Source organism: Phoca vitulina, unplaced genomic scaffold, assembly GCF_004348235.1.
Source record: "Phoca vitulina isolate PV1807 unplaced genomic scaffold, GSC_HSeal_1.0 scaffold2, whole genome shotgun sequence".
Classification (NCBI taxonomy): domain Eukaryota; kingdom Metazoa; phylum Chordata; class Mammalia; order Carnivora; family Phocidae; genus Phoca; species Phoca vitulina.
The window spans coordinates 86,879,359-86,900,224 of NW_022589705.1; the positions used below are offsets into that span (position 1 = coordinate 86,879,359).

The 20,866-nt window shown below is 52.7% G+C and overlaps 1 protein-coding gene across 3 annotated transcripts in view; it reads left to right on the forward strand.

Annotated features, from left to right (window-relative positions):
* TMCO4 (transmembrane and coiled-coil domains 4) overlaps positions 1 to 20,866 on the forward strand; it is an 88,256-nt gene that overhangs the window by 65,377 nt on the left and 2,013 nt on the right. For all 3 annotated transcript variants that reach the window (XM_032392303.1, XM_032392292.1, XM_032392313.1), the window contains 2 exons: positions 9,385 to 9,502; positions 15,480 to 15,597. In XM_032392303.1, coding sequence (XP_032248194.1) covers positions 9,385 to 9,502; positions 15,480 to 15,597 — 236 coding nt within the window. The remainder of the gene's footprint in view (positions 1 to 9,384; positions 9,503 to 15,479; positions 15,598 to 20,866) is intronic.

Below are 20,866 nucleotides of genomic sequence, written 5' to 3' on the forward strand. Positions count from 1 at the left end.
ATTAATGTGAAGAAATTACCTGCAGTGGGGGCGCCTGGGTGGCTCAGTCGTTAAGCATCTGCCTTCGACTCAGTTCGTGATCCCAGGGTCCTGGGATCGAGCCCCGCATCAGGCTCCCTACTCAGCAGGAAGCCTGCTTCTCCCTCCCCCAATCCCCCTGCTTATGTTCCTTCTCTCGCTGTGTCTCTCTCTGTCAAATAAATAAATAAAATCTTAAAAAAAAAAAAGAAAGAAATTACCCGCGATGCTCCAGGGAGAGGTAAGGAGCCAGGATATGGAGAGAAGTTCAGAGCTTAATGGTTGCCTAATATCAGCTGTGAAAGAAGACAGTGGGAGAGAGATACAGTTTATTGACTGAGCATTTTCCAGAATTGATTCCTGAGATTCAAGGAGCATGAGTCTTGAGTAGGATAACTATTTTATACCCACACCCATCATAGTGAGATTGTAGAACTGCCAGGATGAAGAGATTTTAAAAGCGGGGCGGGGGAGAAAAGAAAAGATCACTTACAAAGAAAGCTCAGCTAGACTGATGAGACTTCTCAAAACAACAGTAGAAGCCAGAGGAAAAAGAAAAAGAACAGTCGATCTAAAATTCTATGTTTGGTGAAACTATCGTTCAAGATAAAGGACAAAATACAGCTATTTTCAAACTGAGCAAGTTTACTTCTAACAGACCTTTGCTGCGATAAACACCAAGGATCTACTTCAAAAAGCAGTGGGTGGGGCTCCTGGCTGGCTCAGTCAGTGGAGCGAGCGACCCTTGATCTCGGGGTTGTGAGTTCAAGCCCCACGTTGGTGTAGAGATTACTTAAAAATAAAATCTTTAAAAACAAAGAACAACAAAAAGGAAAGGCCGTGACGATTACTGTGACAATACAGAGAGAACATCTAGCACAGTGCCCAGAACCCAGGACCATGCTTTCTCCCCCTTGGCAGTATCTGTTCACCCACTTGGTTTGGCGGATGTACCAGAGATTACCAAAACAAAAGGTCACGTACCCTGGGCCTGGTGCACACATCAGGATGTTAACCTTTTAGCAAATTTTAACCTGCTAATGTGTCTCCTGAATCAGCCAAATTGGAAATGTTCATCTTGGCAGGTTGTGTGTGTTCTGTATTTAATATACAATTTTGGAAGATATCACGGTTGTCCATAAACATAGTTTGGTTCAAGGTTCTATTTGATAGCCAAGGGGAAAGGGACAGGAGGGTAGGAGAGAACATGTAGGAATAATCAAATGTCACGACCCACTTACTGTGTGAACTGGGACAAACTGCTTAGTGTCTCTGAGGCATGCTTTTCCCATCCTAGAATGGGAGTAGTCCTGCTTACCTCCTGGGATCCTCATGAAGAGTTATGAAATAATATGCACAGAAAGCACTTAGCCTCTCCCAAAGTAAGCTGTGATGACAATAATGATGATAAAGAAACGAAGAAGGGGGATTATAAAATCAAATTCTAGAATTTTGTTTATGGAAAAAAAAAAAAAGAAAACACCTTTGCTACAAGATCTCTCTCTCTCCAATTTCATTCCCAGCCCCTACGAAGTTGGACCAACATTACCACCCCCGATGTCTGCAAAATAAACCCAAGGCAAAAGAGCTTGTGGATAAGCTCACACAGATTCATTTCCGCCTCCTGGCCCTTGAATCCTTAAGCTCCCACTTGGCTGAAAACGATTTCTGAGTCGCCACTAGATACCAGCTGACATGCAGAGCAGACTGCTGTGCGGTCAACTGGCCCTTTCATCTCCGTGATAGCTGATATCACATTGGACGTGATTTATGTCCCTCACGTGGAACTGCACTCACCAGTTGCCTTGTCCTCAGACAGACCAGGCTTTTGTCCCCCGGATGAGAGCGAGGAGAGGTCAGGCATGCAGATGAATGTCCGGGGTCCCGGGTTGCTGGTGCTGGCCTCACCACTTTGCATGGCCCAATCAAAGAGAGGGGAATTGAAGGGTGGGGGGGTGATAAAGCCTTACTCATTCCCTCAAGAATTCATCCCAGATCCTTACAGTCTATCCAGACGGGCTCCCTGAGGCGATTCTTTCCAGTGTGAACCTCATTCCTGGGGCGGCGGGGGACAGTCAGAGCCTCCCTTTCTCCAGCCCCCTTCCTGCCCGGCCTCCCTCCCTCTCTGGCTGCCTCTGTCCATGTGCTTAGCATGTGTGTGTGTGTGTGTGTGTGTGTGTGTGTGTGTGTGTATTTGGAGCGGATTTTGTTTCTGTTAGATGCAGTTCATATCATTTCCTTCCAGGTTGGTTTTCTGGACCCGCAGTCAAGAGATAATTTCCTCCTTCGTTTCCCGCCTTATCGCTCCCTGCACACATGACCCCCGCCAGGAGGGAGAAAATGCTGCTTCTTTAGATTCTCAAGTTTGAGATCCTTTGGTCTTTGCAGGCCAGGGGAATCTCATTATTGACAACGTGATAGGCATGTGGGAGTGTGTGATGTCTCCTTTCCAGCCGTTTGATGAGATTTCTGTGAACTCCTAGAGGGGGTTGTTTGGAAATACCTGGAAAGCTCTGCACAGGCCTGCCTCACTTGAAGAAAGCCCACTGTATGGACAAGACACAATGACAAAGGGGTCGTTCCCAGTTACAAAGGGTCCCCTCACTGTACAGAAAGATTCTCCACAGGGCTCTTTGGAAGAACCAACCCTACTTGGTATGTTGTAAGAATGTTTAGTTTCACAAAAACTTAATTTATGCAGTTTTCAAGGCCAACGCTATAGTGTAAACAGAACTCTGCTGTCATACGGAAGCTGTCTATCCTCAGCTCTTGATTTTTTTTACAAGAGGGAGAGAGAAGGGGGAGGGGCAGAGGGAGAGAGAGAGACTCTCAAGCAGACTCCCCACCCAGCGCCGAGCCCGACACGGGGCTCGATCTCATGACCCTGAGACCATGACCTGAGCCGAAATCAAGAGTCAGACGCTTCCCCAACTGAGCCCCCCCGGGTGCCCCCAGCTCTTGATTTTTTTTTTTTTTTTTTTGAAAAGCTAAGACCATCTTCAGAGGGTCAGGTGGTAAAAGGGTCCTGTCAGGCATGCAGTGGGAACTGTGGGAAGCGTGAAGAGCGTGCTAGACAAGACATACACTGATTTATCTAGATTCTGCTTGGCGGAAGTGGGAGCCCATAACTCGACAACGGGAGCATTCTTAATTCGACTGAACTGCACACTTAAAGATGGTTAGATGGTAAATTTTGTTATGTGCATTTTATCACAATTTAAAATTTTGTTTAAAGAAAAGTTAAGTGAGGAAGTGTTGAACCCCAGTTTAGAGCTCTTCGGCTGCTTCTCTGCAGAGGTTCCTCTCATTGCTGCCACCTACCAGACAGGTAAGTCTGGCGGGTCTCTGCGGAGCCATGGCGGTGCCTGGACTAGCGGCCGGCTAGAAGCAGCCGTGTCTCTATCAATGGCCGGGCAGTCTCCAAAGACAGATGAACACACGGCCTCACGCCGGCCCTGGAGAGTCAATATTCTTTTATTCTATCTGCCAGATGAGGCAGCTGAGAACCCACATGATTGAGTAACTGACCTCTGTTCAGACCGCGGTGATGTGGGGATTCGAACCCAGGTTTCTCTCATGCCACAGGCCAGGCCGCTTCCCCTGGACCCGTGATTCCCAGCCTTCTTAAGCACGTGGGCCCTTTCTAATGGCAAACGTCTTCACAGACCTGCCCCTGGCAGCAGTCCCATTTTCAAGGTCTCCTGGTTGAAAAGATATGTGATGACCCAAAGCAACCTTGACCATGACTCCTGGGAGTCACCATGGCATCCTCATAGTCTTGAAATCATGACACCTGATGTGTGAGTCCTTGGAGGCATTTGACTGGCCGACGGTGGTTGGTGCTTATGCAGTTTCTTAGGCCCTCAGAGTCGCTTTGGAGCTTTGTCCCCCAGAGTTCGGGCACCCCTGAGCTGCACCATGGATCAGCTAAAGGGGCTGGCGACCCTGAGTCTTCTTAGGTAGGCCAGACACAAGGGAGTCTATAAATACAGCTGACATCAGGTTCTTCTTGGGAGGGTTACCATGAGCCTTTGGATCACGTTGTCCGAAGCCAGGGGAGGAGACGGGCCAGCGTTAGCCTCAGAAGGACCACTCGCTCTTCTGCCCATTGCAGACTACGGTCGTGCTCAGTAGCATCCATCCCCCCAGAACAGAGCTCTGGAAATGAGCAACTGAAGAGCTGAGAACAGTGATTAAAGACGCTTCCATTTACTCTCAGCTGGGGTAGCACTCTTCATTTGCTTTTAGCCAGTCTTCAGAGATCCCCAACTGTAGCTGCTGGGAAGGAGTTGTGCCAGAAGGAAAAAAAAAAAAGAAAATAAAAAGAAGAAATAACCTCCTTCCATGTATTCTCATCATGAAGCGTTCCTACCGCTCAGTCACGTTGCTTGCTTTCATTCATTCCACAAATAGATGCGGAGCTCAGCATCTGTGCCAGGCGCTGTTCCAGGCACTGGGGATTCACTGGAGAGCACCAAAAAACCAATCTCAGCCCCTGGGGAGCCTGCATGCTAGTAGGAGACAGACCATAAATGAGGCTTTTAAAAGCAAAACAGGCAGAAAGTCAGGTAGTCTTAAGGGCAATGGAGAAAAATCAAGGAAGGGAGGTGAGGCACGTGGTGGGTGCATTTGTCCACCCTGGGAGGGTGGCAGTTAAGCAAAGAGGTAAGGGAGGGGCACCTGGGTGGCTCAGATGGTTAAGTGTCTGCCTTCGGTTCAGGTCATGATCCCAGGGTCCTGGGATCGAGCCCCATGATGGGCTCCTTGCTCAGCGGGGAGTCTGCTTCTCCCTCTCCCTCTGCTTCTCCCCCTGTGTGCTCTGTCTCTCTCTCTTTCAAATAAATAAATAAAATCTTTAAAAAAAAAAAAAAAAAGAAAGAAAGGTGAGGGAGAGTGGAGGTGTGGAAATCAGAGGGAAGAGCATTCAGGAAGAGGGAAGAGCAAGGCCACGTGGCCGGAACACAGTGAGCAAGAAGAAAGCAGGGGACGGTCACTTGGACCTTTGAGGGCTGTCACCATGACTGACTTTTACTCCAGGGGACGTGGGATCCCCGGGAGAGTTTTGAGCACAGGATTGAAATGACTTGACTTTCCGGCAGCATAATTTACATACCACAAAATCCCCCATTCTGAGTGTACAATTCAGTGATATTTAGTCAATACACAGAGTTGTGCAGCTATCACCGTGACCCAATTTTGGACCATTTCCGTCACCCCCAAAAGATGCCTCATGCCTATGACTTGCGTCGTAAAGGGATCACTTTGGCTCCTGTGTCAAGAATAAAAACAAGAGGTAGAAGCAAAGAAAGTGTGGGAAAGAAATGTTTTTCACCACACATGTGAACGACAGAAAGGACTAGAAGTGGAGAGGTAAAGACATGACTGGCAAAGCTTTTCTTTCTTAATTCCTGGAGGCTCAGAGCCTCCTTTACACCAAAGTTCTAACAGGGTGGAGGGCCTCCAGCTTTAACAAAGCAGGATATTTTTTAAAGATTTATTTATTTTTGGGGACGCCTGGGTGGCTCAGTCGGTTAAGCGTCTGCCTTCGGCTCAGGTCATGATCCCAGGGTCCTGGGATCGAGCCCTGCATCGGGCTCCTTGCTCGAGAAGCAGGCGGGGAGCCTGCTTCTCCCTCTCCCACTCCCCCTGCTTGTGCGCGCTTGCTCACTCACACACACTCTCTCTGACAAATAAATTAAAATCTTTAATAAAAAAATATTTATTTATTTTTATTAGAGAGAGAGAGCGGGGGTGTGGGAGGGGCAAAAGGAGAGGAAGAGAGAATCCCAAGCAGACTTCACATGCACCAAGCCCAATGAGGGGCTCGATCTCACAACCCTGAGATCATGAGCTGAAACCAAGAGTCGGTTGCTTAACTGACTGAGCCACCAAGGGCCCCCACAAAGCAGGATATTAGTAACATACAGAAAATTGTTTTAAAAAGAGAAATCTGGGCACCTGGGTAGCTCAGTCAGTTGAGCATCCGACACTTGACGGCTCAGGTCATTATCTCCAGGTTGTGAGATCGAGCCCCGAGTTGGGCAGTGTCCTTAGCACAGAGTCAGCTTGGGACTCTCTCTCCCCCCTCTCCCTCCGCAACCCCCTCTTGCTCGCTCACTCTCTCTAAAGTAAATAAGCAAATCTTTTTTTTTTTTTTTTAAGTGGGAGAAATCCAAGGCTCAAAGGCCATGTCTCCTGACTTGAAGGTGACTGAACCCATGTTGGATCCCTGCCTCCCTTTACATCAAAAGTCTATTTGTAAAGCTAGAGAACTATCTTCATACCTTAAAAATTCACAAGAAGAGGGGCACCTGAGTGGCTCAGTCGGTTAAGCGTCCAACTCTTGATTTCGGCGCAGGTCATGATCTCAGGGTCGTGAGATCGAGCCCCATGTTGGGCTCTGCTTAAGATTCTCTCCCTCTCTCTCTGCCCCTCCCCTGCCCCCACAGATGCACACATTCTCTCTCTTTCTCTTAAAAAAAAAGAATTCACAAGAAGAAAAGTTGATGGTAGCAATAGGAGTAAATCCAAACATGTTTCAGCAAACATTCATTGTCCCTACAGCAAAAAGGCAGTGAGGACACTGTTTGACAGTAAAGCAGGACCTAGTGAGGGTTTTCTCTATTTTAACTGGAAGGATGAAATCTCCTGGTATTGGAAGATTTGGGACCAAACAGTGAAATTTGACATTTGTTCCTTTCCAGCATCTACTATAGCAGCCAGCGTCCTCTTTCTCCTGACCCCAGATTTCCCTCCTGGACCATCCCATTCCCAGGACTGGGCAGGTGGCGATGACCTGGCATAGAGGAGTCTACCTTGGGTGGGTCTAAAGTAATTCTCGCCGACTTCCCTCAGCTAACGCCTGTGCATTACCGAGAGCCTGCCACCTGGCTTGTCTCTGGGTTTGCAGCCTCGCAGACAGCAAACCCCCTTTAAGGCACGTGTCTGAGTGTGGCAAATGGCCTGAGGACCAAGGGCCAGCCAGGTGTCATTGATGGATAAATGTGTTTCCAGCTCACTGCCCACCCTGACTTGATTTGGCTGCATTCTGGACTGTTTGTGAGGTTCAGCTACCGGTCTCAGTTCAAGGTCATAGGCAACTACGTTTTTTTGGCTTTTCCTAACAGCTTTCTTTCAGCCACTGGCTCAGGGCAGCCCATCAGGAATGCTGCATTACCACTGCTGGCCACAAGGGGTCCCCGCCCTCCAGAGAAGGCGAGATCATGCAGGTCCGAGCAGGTGCCTTGAGCCGCCAGCCCCCAGAGCAGAGCTGCTGAGCTCAGTCACTGGCCCCAGGTCAACAACCGTTTGGCACTCTGGGAACAGTGATGACCCACATGTGATCACGGTGCTTCACGTTGTTGTTTCAAACAGCAGAGAGCATGACCCCAAGGACCCAGCCACTTCCGTCCAAGCAGTCTGGGTTCTGCTTATTCTCACTACCTGTATGACCTTGGACATGCCCCATCCCGTCTGAGACCCAGTTTCCTCACCTGCCAAGAGCAGAGGTTAGGATGAAATCCCATTCTCTACAGCCTTGCCAGCCACAGAAGCACCCGAAATAGCCCTTCTATCAAGGGGCCCCTGAGTCATCCTTGCTGTTCAGAACACACTGCCGGCTTCCTGAGCTTTTAAATCCTTCTGCCAGGTTATCATCGCTCTGGAAACAAAAGAGGTGAAATCAGAATTCTGTGCTGTGGCTTCTTTCAACATCAGAGACAGGGTAGCCCTAAGGACACATGATACTCCAGGGGTGCTTGGACACCTGCTAGCCTGACCAGCGCTGAGCAGGAATCCCAGACCGAGAACAGGTGGAAGCTCTCTGGTTAGAATCTGGAGCCCAGAGAGAGGAAGCCACCAGGCCTGTGGCCCTCGGCGGGAATGTGGCAGACAGGGCAGAGCGGTCCCTCTTGGGCACGTTCCCCAGGAGTGACACTGAGCATGCTGCTTCCTGGGACATACAGACACTCAGAAGCATAAGAAAGAGCCACCTTTGGGGAGAGGCGGGGGCTCAGGGCAGGGGGAGGCCGCACTCACTTCCCCTGTGCATCGCCTGTGCTGGGTTGTTCCCACGCTGTGACTTAATTCTCCTAAAGACCCTCAAGGCCAGTGGCGTCACCCACTTGTGGGCTCAGAGTTCAGTGACCCGGCCCAGGTCCCATACCCAGAAGTTATTTGAAGCCACGGCTTTACAAAGACTTTGCAAAATACACATCCTGGCTTCCCTGAGGGACGGCACTTAACTGCCTCTTCGTTCATTCATTCACATCTTTACAGAGCGCCAGGCACAGGCCATGCACTGTTCTAGACCCGGCCATACATCTGGGATGGAGGCAGCAAGAGCACCCGCCCTCACTGCACCTAGACAGACAGAAACAAGCAGTCCGTGCCAAGAAGAAAAGCACAGCAGAGGAGGCGACAGAGAGTGAAGGGGGGGGACATGCGCCCCTCTCATTGGTCAGGAGCGGCACTTCTCAGGGTGCGCTCACGCCCGCCTGCAAACTGTTGCATTCTAGTCTGCCCCAAGGTAGAAGAAATGATGCTGTCCTCTTTCTGTGTTTACAGGACAAACATCCATGGGGCCAGCCCTGGTCTGTTGAATCGCACTTTGAATAACCCCGCCTAAAATGTATCTGAGCCATTTGGTCAGTGAAGCTGATGGATGTACCCCCTGCCCTGGGACCCATCCGCCCCCATCTTCCCTTCCCTCCTGCCTTCCCGCCACACCGCCCAGGCCCCAGGGAACTGCTGCCGAGGAGGACTGGGCATGTCCCCCCCACCCCCGGTGAACACGATGACCTGGGGCCCGCCGGTCCCTTCTAAAGATGTCCCCTCCGAGCCCATGGCTGGTTGGGAGCTTCACGGATGCTGAGAATAGATCTGGGTCCCAACTCAGGCTGTGGCGCTTCCAAACTATGTGATCTTGACAATGTCTGTGGTTTACCTTAACTAAAATAGGGATAATGGGGGCGCCTGGGTGACTCAGTCAGTTAAGCATCTGCCTTCAGCTCAGGTCATGATCCCGGGGTCCTGGGATCGAGTCCTACATCAGGCTCCCTGCTTGGTGGGGAGCCTGCTTCTCCCTCTGCCTGTCACTCCCCCTGCTTGTGCTTTCTCGCTCTCAAATAAATAGAATATTTTATAAATAAATAAAATAAAAGGGAATAATGGTGCTTTGCAGGAAGAGATGAGCCCCCTGGCCTGCGACTCAGTGTGTGGAAGCGCCCACTACTGTGTGTGCAGGTGTGTGTGTGTGTGTGAGCACGTGTGCATGTGACATCCATCTCCTCCCCCACTGTTGGAGTGTCCCTTCCAGGACCTGCTGTGGCCAGGGACACTGACGGCCTTTTCTGGGTCTCTCTCCAGATTGCCAAGGGATCATTGAGGATGTCGTCCTGCTGGGCGCACCCGTGGAAGGAGAAGCCAAGCACTGGGAGCCTTTCCGGAAGGTGGTGTCTGGGAGGATCATTAACGGCTACTGCAGGTCTGTCCCAGTCTTGCGCTGGGGGTGACAGTACTAACCGAGTACTTAGTGTGCAGATGTTCGAGGCCTGGCCCCCGTCCTGGAGGATCCCAGGGACCAGTGGGGCTCTGGCCTGTTAGGAGCAAGGTGTTCTGACCGGGGGGGCCTCTGTCCCCATAGAGTGAAGGAACAGGGGCTCCCTGTGTCAGGTCTGAGGCCAGCTTATGGGGTGACAGGAGAGGCCAGGCTGGCCACCATGATCTAGGGGAAAGGCATTTGGTGAGTGGGACGACTGAAAACCAAAGCTTGGGCCCCAGCGGGGATCTGTGAATGCCGCCAAGGAGCTCCTGGGGGCGCCGTTCAGCAGTGCAGGAAGGGGTGGGCAAGGGTGTGGGCCGAGCCCCCAGAGCCCTGTTTCAGGTGGGGTAACAGAACAGTCAGCCGACAATGAGGAGCCAGGACCCACACCGGGCAGCACCCCTCGGCAAGATGTGGGGGGGCCTGTGAAGGCTGGTGGCTGTGAGGCTAGAAAGGAAGTACCCCTTGTTTGGGCTTGGAGAAGGGGGACTTGGGAGCTTTGGCCAAGGCCATGCCCCAGACTTTGGGGAAGAAAAGAGGAAGCCCACCACTGACAATGCAGGAGGGCCGCCTGAGAAGGTGCTTGGGCCCATCAACCTCCAAAGGCAAAGGATGGGGTGACAGTGTTGAAGAGCAGTGATTTAGAGTCACACAGACGTGGGCCTGAATTCTGAAACACAGCCAGCCTCCCGGATTTTAGATAAGGGACCCGCATTTTATGATCGTGACCCAAAGCGCAGGGTATGGACCAGAAGGTGACATTCTAAACCCAGATCCGAAGAACAGGTTTGGAGTTTAGAAAACCAGAAGGTTGGCTGACTTGTGGGCTCCATGAACACAACTTAAAATATGAACAATTTAGAAAACAAGGAGGTAGGACTCGGGGAAGCAGCTGATCCACTGGGTCATGAACATGACCTTTCCCCCAACCGGCTGGAAACACAGCACTAGAGCTCAGAGAAGTCGGAGCTGGAGTGAGGGCCAGTGGGGTCCCCAGCTTCCGCTGAAGCCAGAGGACAGGGGAGATCACAGGAAAGGCAAAGCATAGAGAAAGAGCAAAGTGCTGGATTCCCAATTCTAAAGAATATGTTTCGGGTTTGCAGGGAGAAAGAGGCTCCAAGCTGAGGTTGGGGGCGACGCAGGATCATCCAACATTCTGTGCCCAAGACCGTAGCTGGGCACGGGAATGCAAAGATGGGCCCGGTGAGAGAGGCTCACGTCTAGTGGAAAGGGCACATACGGAAATAGACAATTATTAAAAAGTCAAAACTAAAAATGCAACAATGCCGCAATGTGAGTGGGAGGATATCAGGAATATTAGACTCTTACCACCTGCCATCCTGTCTTTGTGATCATGATCTCCTTTAATCCTCCCCCAAACCTTGTGGTGTTAGTACTTTAATCCCCATTTACGGGCGCCTGGGTGGCTCAGTCGTTAAGCGTCTGCCTTCGGCTCAGGTCATGATCTCAGGGTCCTGGGATCGAGCCCCACATCGGGCTCCCTGCTCAGCCAGGAGCCTGCTTCTCCCTCTCCCACTCCCCCTGCTTGTGTTCCCTCTCTCTCTGTGTCTCTCTCTGTCAAATTAAAAAAAAAAAAAAAAAAAAAAAATCCCCATTTACAAATGAGAAAACTAAGGCCAGTTAAATTTAATTTTGATCTAAGCCCAACCATCCTAAGTAGGACACAAAACTAAATGGAACAGATTTGGAAAGTCTTTATCATTTGATGATTTAGCCCATAGCAACAGCTGTATAGTTCAGAGCTCAAGATAAAGATGACTTTTAGCCACAGACAGAGGACATTAGCCAGGACACAGGAATTCTGACCAACAGTTTAGCTCTCTCACTTATACTCTAAGCTGAGTTCTTAGAATTAGGATATGGTAGGAAGAACAAAGAAACAAAAGAGCCATAATATATAAAGAGCCCATGCAAATCAATAAAAAAAAATCTAATAGGAAAATGTTCAAAGGATATCTACACATAAACTCACAGAATAAAGAGTCAATTAATTTTTTTAAAGATTTATTTATTTTAGAGAGAGAGTGTGGTGGGGAGACAGAGGGAGAGGAAGAGAATCTCAAGCAGACTCCCCACTGAGCTTGGAGGCTGATGCAAGCTCTATCTCATGACCCCGAGATCATGACCTGAGCCAAAATCAAGAGTCAGACACTTAACCAACTGAGCCACACAGGCACCCCACAGTAATAAATTTTTTAAAAGATGCCCAACCTCATCATGAGTGAAATAAATGCAAATTAAAATCAGTAAGATACTATTTATCACCCATCAGATTATCAAACATCTGAAATATGAATAACATTCAGTGTTGGTGAAGATGTGGAGAAATGGGCACTGCCATACACTGTTGATGTGACAGTTGAATTTAGTAAATATTTTTTGGAGAACAAGTGGCCATATCCACCAAAATTCTTAATGTGCCAGTTTTCTGATCCCACACATTCTGATTTCTCTGATCCTGCTGGACTAGATACACAGAAACAGATGCACAGAGTCATTGCAGGTTTGATGTCCAACGGTCCTCAGTTGGGGCCTCAGCCTGGGTGGCTCAGTCGGTTAAGCGTCCGACTCTTGATTTCGGCTCAGGTCATGATCTCAGGCTTGTGAGGTCCAGCCACAGGTCAGGCTCTGCCCTCAGTGGGGAGTCTGCTTGAGGATTTTCTCTCTCCCTCTCCCTCTGCCCCTCTCCATCCCCCCAAACCGCCCCCCCCCCCCCCCCCCAACTCATGCACTACTCTCTCTTAAAAAAAAAAAAAGGTCCTCAGTTAAAATCTTGGCTCAGCCAGTTACTTGTTGAATAATAGTCCCTCCTGCACAGGGCTTCTGGGGAGATTAAATGACCTTATTTAGGAAAAGGGCGGGCACTTAGTAGGTGTCCAATAAACTATAGCAGTTATAATAACAGGGCCCGTTCACATAGCACATGATTATTTGGTGCTTTTCATAAACAGCAAAGGGAAAGAATTAAAATTGCATGGGTGCAATATGAAAGCAGCAAACACTTATTAAACCCGTATGTTCTGCTGCAAACCTGAGGCTAATAAGCTTGGTTTTCAATTATTTTGTGAGATCCTGAGCCATCTCTCTAGGGAGAGAAAGGAGGAGGAGGAGGAGGAAAGCAGGGAGAGTAGGAGGAAGGAACTCAGACCACAATAACTGTAGTTTCTAGCACCAACCAAGATTTCATAGTCTGGGTCCCCAAAGGTGTTTTACTTGCTTTGAACCTCCTTAAGCAAGGGGGGGGGGAGGCAGAGAGTGTTCAGGCCAAAACTACCAAAAACTAAACATTTATGAATGTATAATATAGGGGCACCTGGGTGGCTCAGTCAGTTAGGCATCTGCCTTCAGCTCAGGTCATGATCCCAGGGTCCTGGGATCAACTCCCACATCAGGCTCCCTGCTCAGCAGAGAGTCTGCCTCTCCCCCTGCTTGTGCTCTCTCTCTGTCAAATAAATGGATAAAATCTTTAAAAAAAAAAAAAAGCTCTCTGCCTAGAAAAGGAAAAGACTCAAGAATGGACACACAGAGGACATGGGACTCATGTCCCCAGAGGAGCATATATTCCAGGCACATGAGGGGCAAATTATTAATAATATCAGGTGGAGGGGCTCAGGGGCACTCCCTGGGGGAGGTGATACCCAAGCTGAATTTTGAAAGGATGGATAAGAGCCCACCAGACACACGAAGACTGGGCCAAGCAAGAGGTTCCCAGAGCAGGAGGCATAATCAGACCAGATGTTTCCTGAATATTCACGTGCGTGAGCACCGTGTCCATGATGTGCCATCTCAGTATACGCTCCTGCCCACCCTGGGCGGTAAGATGTAGTGAGGAGACTGAGGCCCAGAGGGGCCAAGCAACTGGCCCAGGCTCACACAGCTAGGAACTGACAAGGCAGGACTAGAGCCTGGCTCTGTGTGATCCTGTGTGTGGGATTATGGCCCACCCCAGGCAAGAGAGACAGATGCTAGATGGAGAAGGGTCTTGAATGCCAGGGAAGACCCTGTGGTTTGCTCAGCACAGTTTAGAGGATATGAAACCTTCTAACATATGTTCCTGTTCTATCCCTAAATGTACACAAGGAAGTGCAATTAACTTTTTTTTCTTCAGCAGAAACATTGCAGGCCAGAAGCAATTAACATTTTAAGTAGAGTGTTGTCATAATGAAGACAGAAACAATGTGGAAGGGATGATGCTGACTTGGCTCATTATAACTGTCTATAACAGAAATGTTTATGGACCCCCCTCATACCCAGTATCTGATGCACATAAGTCATGGTTAGTGCAAGAGAACAACTTGAGTGAATCTTTCTTCTCCACTTGGCCGTCCGTTCTTAGAGACAGTGCTTCTTGGGCCCCCTCTATTAAGATAATCACTGGGACTGGCAAGCATTGTTCTCTGGAGAGAGTAAAGGAATTTTCTAGAAGAGAAAGCCTACAGGCAGTGGGGAGACACGGTCAGCTTCTAAGAGAGAAGGGCCGTGGTCAGATGGGTGTTTCAGGAAAGCCATGGTGGCGTGTGGGAGGAGAGGCCAGGAGCAGGGAGAGCAGGGAGGAGGCCATTGCGTTGGTCCGTGGAGGCTGGATTGCCTTGATCGCAGGGCTGGGGCAGAGGGACCGGTATGGGTGCAGGTAAGAAGACTCAGCAGGACTCTGGTGCGTTGGCCACTGGGGGAAGGGGGCCTGACGTTGCCCCACTGGTTTCTGCCTGGGGCACCGGGCGGATGACAGTAGAAAGGGAGTCAGGGCTGGGGCACTCAGTGTGGGACACCACAGGAGGGTCTGTAGAGGGCCCCCTCAACTCTGTGCCCCAGTCCTTCCAGGGGTTTCTGGGGTGGTAAGCACAGGAGCACCCTTGTGGTCAGAGACCACCTGCGAGGGGGCCTGGAGAGCGCCCAGGGACCCCGGACTCTGAGCCCCTTCTTGGTTCACGCAGCACTGCGAGAGAGACCCTTCTTCCACATGAGCACGCAAATACCATGGTCTCACGTTGCCATGCAAACCAGAGTGAGTCGGTCCCAATAAAACACAACCAGATGTGCTAAGTTGGATGCAAGTCCCCCCCTGCAGAGGGGAGATGAGCAGTGTCCACTTGCACAGACCTGCTGAGCAGTGAGGCCAAGTGCTGTCTCGGCTGGCCCGGCTTCAACCGGACGAAGTCAAGGGTTTGAGGGGAAGGCTGTCTCGTGGGCCCCTCCGACCATGTCCTCCATGGACAGTGCTCATGGTACCTCAAGAAACAGGTAGCACGGGGTCCAGGGTTATTTTCCCTCAATACTGTAGGGGTGTGTCTGGCTAGGGATGAGGGTGCCAGGAGCGGGCTTCACCGCACCCGTGCAAGTGAAGGAGTGTTCCCAGGGCGGGACCTGCCTGGGCAGCCAGCCTTGCCGCCTCCAAGATGGCTGAGGGCAGGGAGGCCTGCAGGCTGGGCCGGACCTGAGTCAGAGGGTGAGCTGGGCCCCCCAGCTCACAGCCAGACAGGAACCCAGACCCCTGAGTTCCGTACCCCAGAGCACAGAAGCCCCCAGCCCCCACGGTCCGCTCACCCCAGGAGGACCCCTGCTGCCTTTCTCTTCCCATGGAGCCCTAGAGCAGCCACCCACCACCCCCCCAGCCCCGAGCCGGAAACCCCTCCAAAGCCACATGCTTACTCGTGAGAACGTCGTCCAGGGTTCGCATGCGTGCATCCCACAGGCACTCGTCTGCTGCATGCCAGGCACTGTTCTCAGCTCTGGGGACCCAGCAGGGACAAAACGGACAGCTTCTGGGGCTTCCCGGGCAGCACCCCCAAAGAGGCAGCCGCTGTTCCACCATCCTGCCCGCAGGTGCACAGGTCCGACCGGGCTTCCCAGGGCCAGGTGGGACCCCCAGGGCTGACATCACCCCTTTGTCTGCCCGCAGGGGGGACTGGCTGCTGAGCTTCGTGTACCGCACGTCCTCCGTGCAGCTCCACGTGGCCGGCCTACAGCCCGTGCTGTTGCAGGACAGGAGGGTGGAGAACGTGGACCTGTCATCTGTTGTGAGTATTGCCAGCTCTGCATTTGCCAGCGGGGGTGCTTTGTGACTCCAGCCCAGCCACCCCCGGCCCCAGGGACACCGGCCCATTTCACCCTGGAGGAGGGAGGTCATGAGAATTTGCTTGGCGGGGGGTGGGTGGTAATTCCTATTTACAGGCACTGTCTCTGTGCCGGGGCTTTGTCACCACGTCCTTCACACACATTGTCTCTAATCCTCACCCAGCCCCCAGGGCAGCCATGATTATGCCCATTTCACAGACTAGGAAACTGAGGCTTAGGAAAGTTCCTGTCACACAAGTGGCCATCAGCAGCCCGGATGTGCACCTCCAGAGCCCCTGCTCTGGGCCCTACATTAGTGCCCTCCCCGCCCCTCCCCACCCCCAGTTACTCATCAGGACGGTCCGGTTCCCCTGGAAGTACTGAGAGCCCCCAGAGGACACAGGTGGAGGGACTGGGGCCAGACCACGGAAGCCCCTGACGGGCCAGGCTGTGACACGGTGGAATGCAGAGCAGGGAAGGTGTTCCAGGAACCCCCACCTTGGAAATATCTGGGGGTTTATTTAAAATGCAAGACACCCCCTACCAAGGACACTGGGAAAAAATAATAAATAAAATGCAGACCCCAGGGCCCCATGCACAGACCTTTAGATCAGTCTCTGGGAGCAGAGCCTGCCAATTGAACAGGCCCCCCATCCCCCCCACAGTAGTCCTGGATATCAAAGACTAGCTTAGGTCGGGGGGTGCAGATGGTTCAAGAGAATTCTTTTTTTTTTTTTTTAAGATTTTATTTATTTATTTGAGAGAGGAGAGAATGAGAGAGCAGGAGAGGGGAGAGGGTCAGAGGGAGAAGCAGACTCCCCGCTGAGCAGAGAGCCCGATGTGGGACTGGATCCCGGGACTCCGGGATCATGACCTCAGCCAAAGGTATCCACCCAACCACTGAGCCACCCAGGCGCCCAGTTCAGGAGAATTCTTGCTGGGGATGGGGTGGGACGCACCGAACTTGGGTTCTAGGGCCACCTCTCGGGCTTGAAGGAACCTCAGCCTCCTGCACTCGCCTGTCACACAGAGCTAAGAGCTTCATGTGGGACAGTCTCCATATCTAGCTCTGCCCTAAGCCTTTGCAGGCTCCAGCGTCCCCATTGTACAGATGAGAACACTGAGGCTCGGAGAGGCTAAGGGACTTGCCCAGGGTCACACAGTGGGAACATGGCCGAGCAGGCCTCAAACCAGGTCTGAGGCCAGTAGGCATCGCTCCTGCTCAGGGAGATATGGCCAGCACTGGGAGAAGTGCCCGCTACCCGGAGGGTGAGGGCGCTAAGCTGCAGTTACGTCCCCAGGCAGGCAGAGCAAGTGGTCCCCCTGGGTCTTTGCAGAGTGGCAGCTCAGAGACGAGGGTTGGTGAGACCCGAGCCAACGTGGAGCCAAGGAAGGCCAGGGCTGTGCGTTCTAGGAGAGCTTTGCGATGCAAGGGGCCCATGAGAGCAAGAACCCCGGTTTCCAGTTACTACATGGTTGGCTGCCAGTGGTCAAGTGCCAAGCACTTCCCAGCGTATCCCCGTTCCCCCAGGTTCCATAAGGCCCCACCCTGCCTGAGTGCCAAGCACTTCCCAGCGTATCCCCGTTCCCCCAGGTTCCATAAGGCACCACCCTGCCTGAGTGCCAAGCACTTCCCAGCATATCCCCGTTCCCCCAGGTTCCATAAGGCACCACCCTGCCTGAGAGCAGACAGACCAGACCCTCCCGAGGGAAGGCCACTCTGGAGGACTCGGGCTTCCCCCCGGGCTTCTAAGCAGCCCGTGCCAGTGACCCCCTCCCCACCCCCCGCACCTTGATGGTGGGTGGAGCCGGGCACCTGGACCCCGCCCCCAGAACACTGTGCCACCAGGCCCAGGGCTGTGCTGTCCACCTCCCTGTGGGGTGAGGTGAGCTGACTGACCAGACCACGACACCACAGGACCAGAGCGAGGCCTCCTGACCTGTGTCCCGGGGTCACTGTCCTATTGAATCAAAAGTAAAAAGGATCAGAAGAAACCCTTGTAAATGAAATTCCCTTTAAACACCACAGAACCCTGGCAAGACCCACCTTCTGCCCTGGGAAGCCCCTGAGGGGGATACAGTGGCAAGAGCGCAGCCTTTGGCCCCAGAGAGGCCAGGCTGTGCCGCTGGCGTGTTGGCTGTGTGACCTCAGGCCGGTGACTTAACCTCTGTGTGCCTCAGTTTTCTCATCTATGAAATGGGGGGAATCACTTTCCAGGGCAGCACGTGTAAGATGCTCGGCCCGTACGAGGCCTTCATTTCAGTGCCAGGTCCCTCCTCTCCTGCCCCTGCTACCCCCTTTGGCTCTTTTGCCCCTGAGAGCCCTCTCCCTCCTCGGACCGCCGTTGAGGCGGCTTCGTGGCTCTTACCTGATCGTAGCTCCTTATGACACATTAGGGGCACAGCACAAGAAGCAGAGGCTCTCTCTTCAGGGTAATTGGAGGTAATTAGCATTGCCTTTGTGCTGCCCTCTGGTTTTTCTGGAGGATTCTTGCTGGAGAGAGTCGCCGTTACTGCTGGGGGGGCCGCGCCGGCTGCCCGGTGCTCAGAGCGAGGTCTACACGGTCTGCCTTCTCCCTGCTGGGCCGACGCCCGCAGAGCCTTCGTGAACCAGCCCCGCGTCGGCCACCGACCCGGACGTGGTCTGCGGTGGCTCCTGGCCTCGGACTAGCCTGAGCCGGCAGGGAGTGAGCGGCTGGCCCCGGCGCGGGCAGGGGCCTCCACCCAGCCCAGCGCCAGCCCTGCCTTTCGGCCTCTCCCGTGTGGGGCCAGGGGTGCAGCGGGTGGGGGATGCCGCCACCCGAGGGGCCAACTCGTGAGGTTTCTGGGGGGCACGAGAGCCAGCACGGGGGTCTCCGGACTCCTCATGTCCCAGAGGAAGTGCCAGCTGACTTCTAGAGCTTAGCCCAGGGCGGGGCAGGAGCTCAGGCTACAAAGCCCGCGTGTGCCGGGCGCGGCGCCGCGCGCGTTAGAGATCGTGTGTCATCAGTCCGCACAGCGTCCCGCTGAGGGGGGGACAGCGGCCCCGCCATACAGCTGTGCAAGCTGAGGCTGCCTGTGAGGGGTGGAGCCCGGGGAAGCTACCAGAGCCTGGGCTCGAGGCCACTGCGCTCACGTGTCCGTGACTCTGCCCCGTGTGTCAGCTCCCTGACTCCTCACACCCGCGCACACAGTGCAGGTGCATTCGCCGGCCCCGTGTCACAGAGGAGGACACGGAGGCCCAGGAGGGAGAGGACCCCGAGGGCCTGATAGGCTTGGAAGGCGTTGGTGGCAGGCGGAGGCAGGGACAGCGGCCCCTGTTTGGGCAAGTCCCGCGGTGCCTTGCGAGGCCGCAAACAGGTGGTGCCGAGGCCCGTCCACACTGTGTGGATCAGGGGCCGCTGCACGGGGCCAGCCGTGGGCCCCGAGTGAGTCGCAAGTGGCCCGTGCACTCTCTAGCTCACAGTCCGTCAGAGAACAAATGTGTGAGCAGATAAAGACGATGGGGTGCAGCGAACACCGTCACAGGGGAGCCCCAGGGACCGTCCCCCAGCCAGCGTGGGACGGTCAGGGAGGGCTTCTCAGCACCAGTGACCCCCAGCGTGAATCCGGATGGGTGGCCCATTTCCACCCAGACAGCTGGGGAGAGGGTCCTGCATCAGCCACAGCGGACCTTCCCGCCACCAAGAAGACATTCTCCCACCCCCCTCACCTCGGCTCTCCCATCCCTTTGGCTAAAGTTGGTAAAATTGGAATTCTGCCAGCAAGTGTTCCCCCTGGGTCTTTGCAGAGTGGCAGCTCAGAGACTAGGGTTGGCTGAGACCCGAGCCAACGTGGAGCCAAGGAAGGCCAGGGCTGTGCGTTCTAGGAGAGCTGCATGGTGGGATTTCCCCCTGGAATCAGCTACTGCCAGGGGCCACGAGCACCTCCCTCCCTTCCTGTCTGCCTCCACCCAGCCCAGCACCAGCCCTTCAGCAGTTCTGGTTTGTCCCTGTGGGTCTAGGTTTCTGCTGGCTGGAATTGAGATGTGATGGCTAGAGCTTCAGCAGCCATTTGGGGTTCCCAAATGGATCAGCCCCATTAAGGCCTGCCCTCTGTCCCCCATCGCCCCTTCCAAGGACACTAAGGCAAGGGAGCTCATATTTATGCAGCACTGGCCATGTGCCAGGTGCAGTACCTCATGGTTTGTATGTATTATTTCTTCCCACCCACCCCACGAGGTAGGTATCACTAACTGTAATTGGGTAATGTCCCTATGAAAGTGTTTTGGGCCATATATGGAACATAATAGTTAGAGGTCACATATGCTGATTCCTACAAAGTGCCCGGCCCTTGAACTCTCGTAGTAGAATTTCAAGGTAGGTGTCATGATCCTCATTTTACAGATGGAGAAGCTGGAGTTCAGGACATTGTAAGGACTCCCCCAGTTACTAGTAAGAGAAAGCTGAGGCTGGAACCCCTGTTTCGCTGATGCCAAACTTAGGTTCTTTCCAGTGCCTTGCAGCCAGTAATGTCCACCCTCTGTGGGAAGACACTGCCCCACCTAGACCTCCACCCTGAACCCAGGGATCTAAAAAGCCCCTTGTATGCATGTATACTTGTGTGTGTGTTCACTGAACATTGTTTAAAAGCATTTGTTCAGGGCGCATAGGTGGCGGAGTCCGTTGAACGTCCGACTCTTTCTTTTGGCTCAGGTCATGATCTCAGGGTCGTGGGATCGAGCCCCACATCGGGCTCCCTGCTCCGCGGGAAGCCTGCTTCTCCCTCTCCCACTCCCCCTGCTTGTGCTCTCTCTCGCTGTGTCTCTCTCTGTCAAATAAATAAATAAAATCTTTAAAAAATAAAATAAAAATAAAAGCATTTGTAAAGAAAAGAATGAGGGGCGCCTGGGTGGCGCAGTCCGTTGAACGTCCGACTCTTGATTCCGGCTCAGGTCATGATCTCAGGGTCGTGGGATCGAGCCCCGTGTCAGGCTCTGCGCTCGGCATGGAGTCTGCTTGGGATTCTCTCTCTCCCCCTTCCTCTGCCTCTCCTGCTTGTGCTGTCTCTCTCTCTCCCTCTCTCTCAAATAAATAAATAAAATCTTTAAAAAAAAAAAAAAAAGGAAGGAAGGAGAAGTCAGCAGGTTCTGGTTATGAGAAAGTAACAAAACCTTACAGGGAATTGTCTTCTTGTGTTCTTGAAAACTCATTTGAATAGCTCAGTGTGATTTGTGATTCAAATGGAAATGCAGATGTTATCAACTGAGCCTTT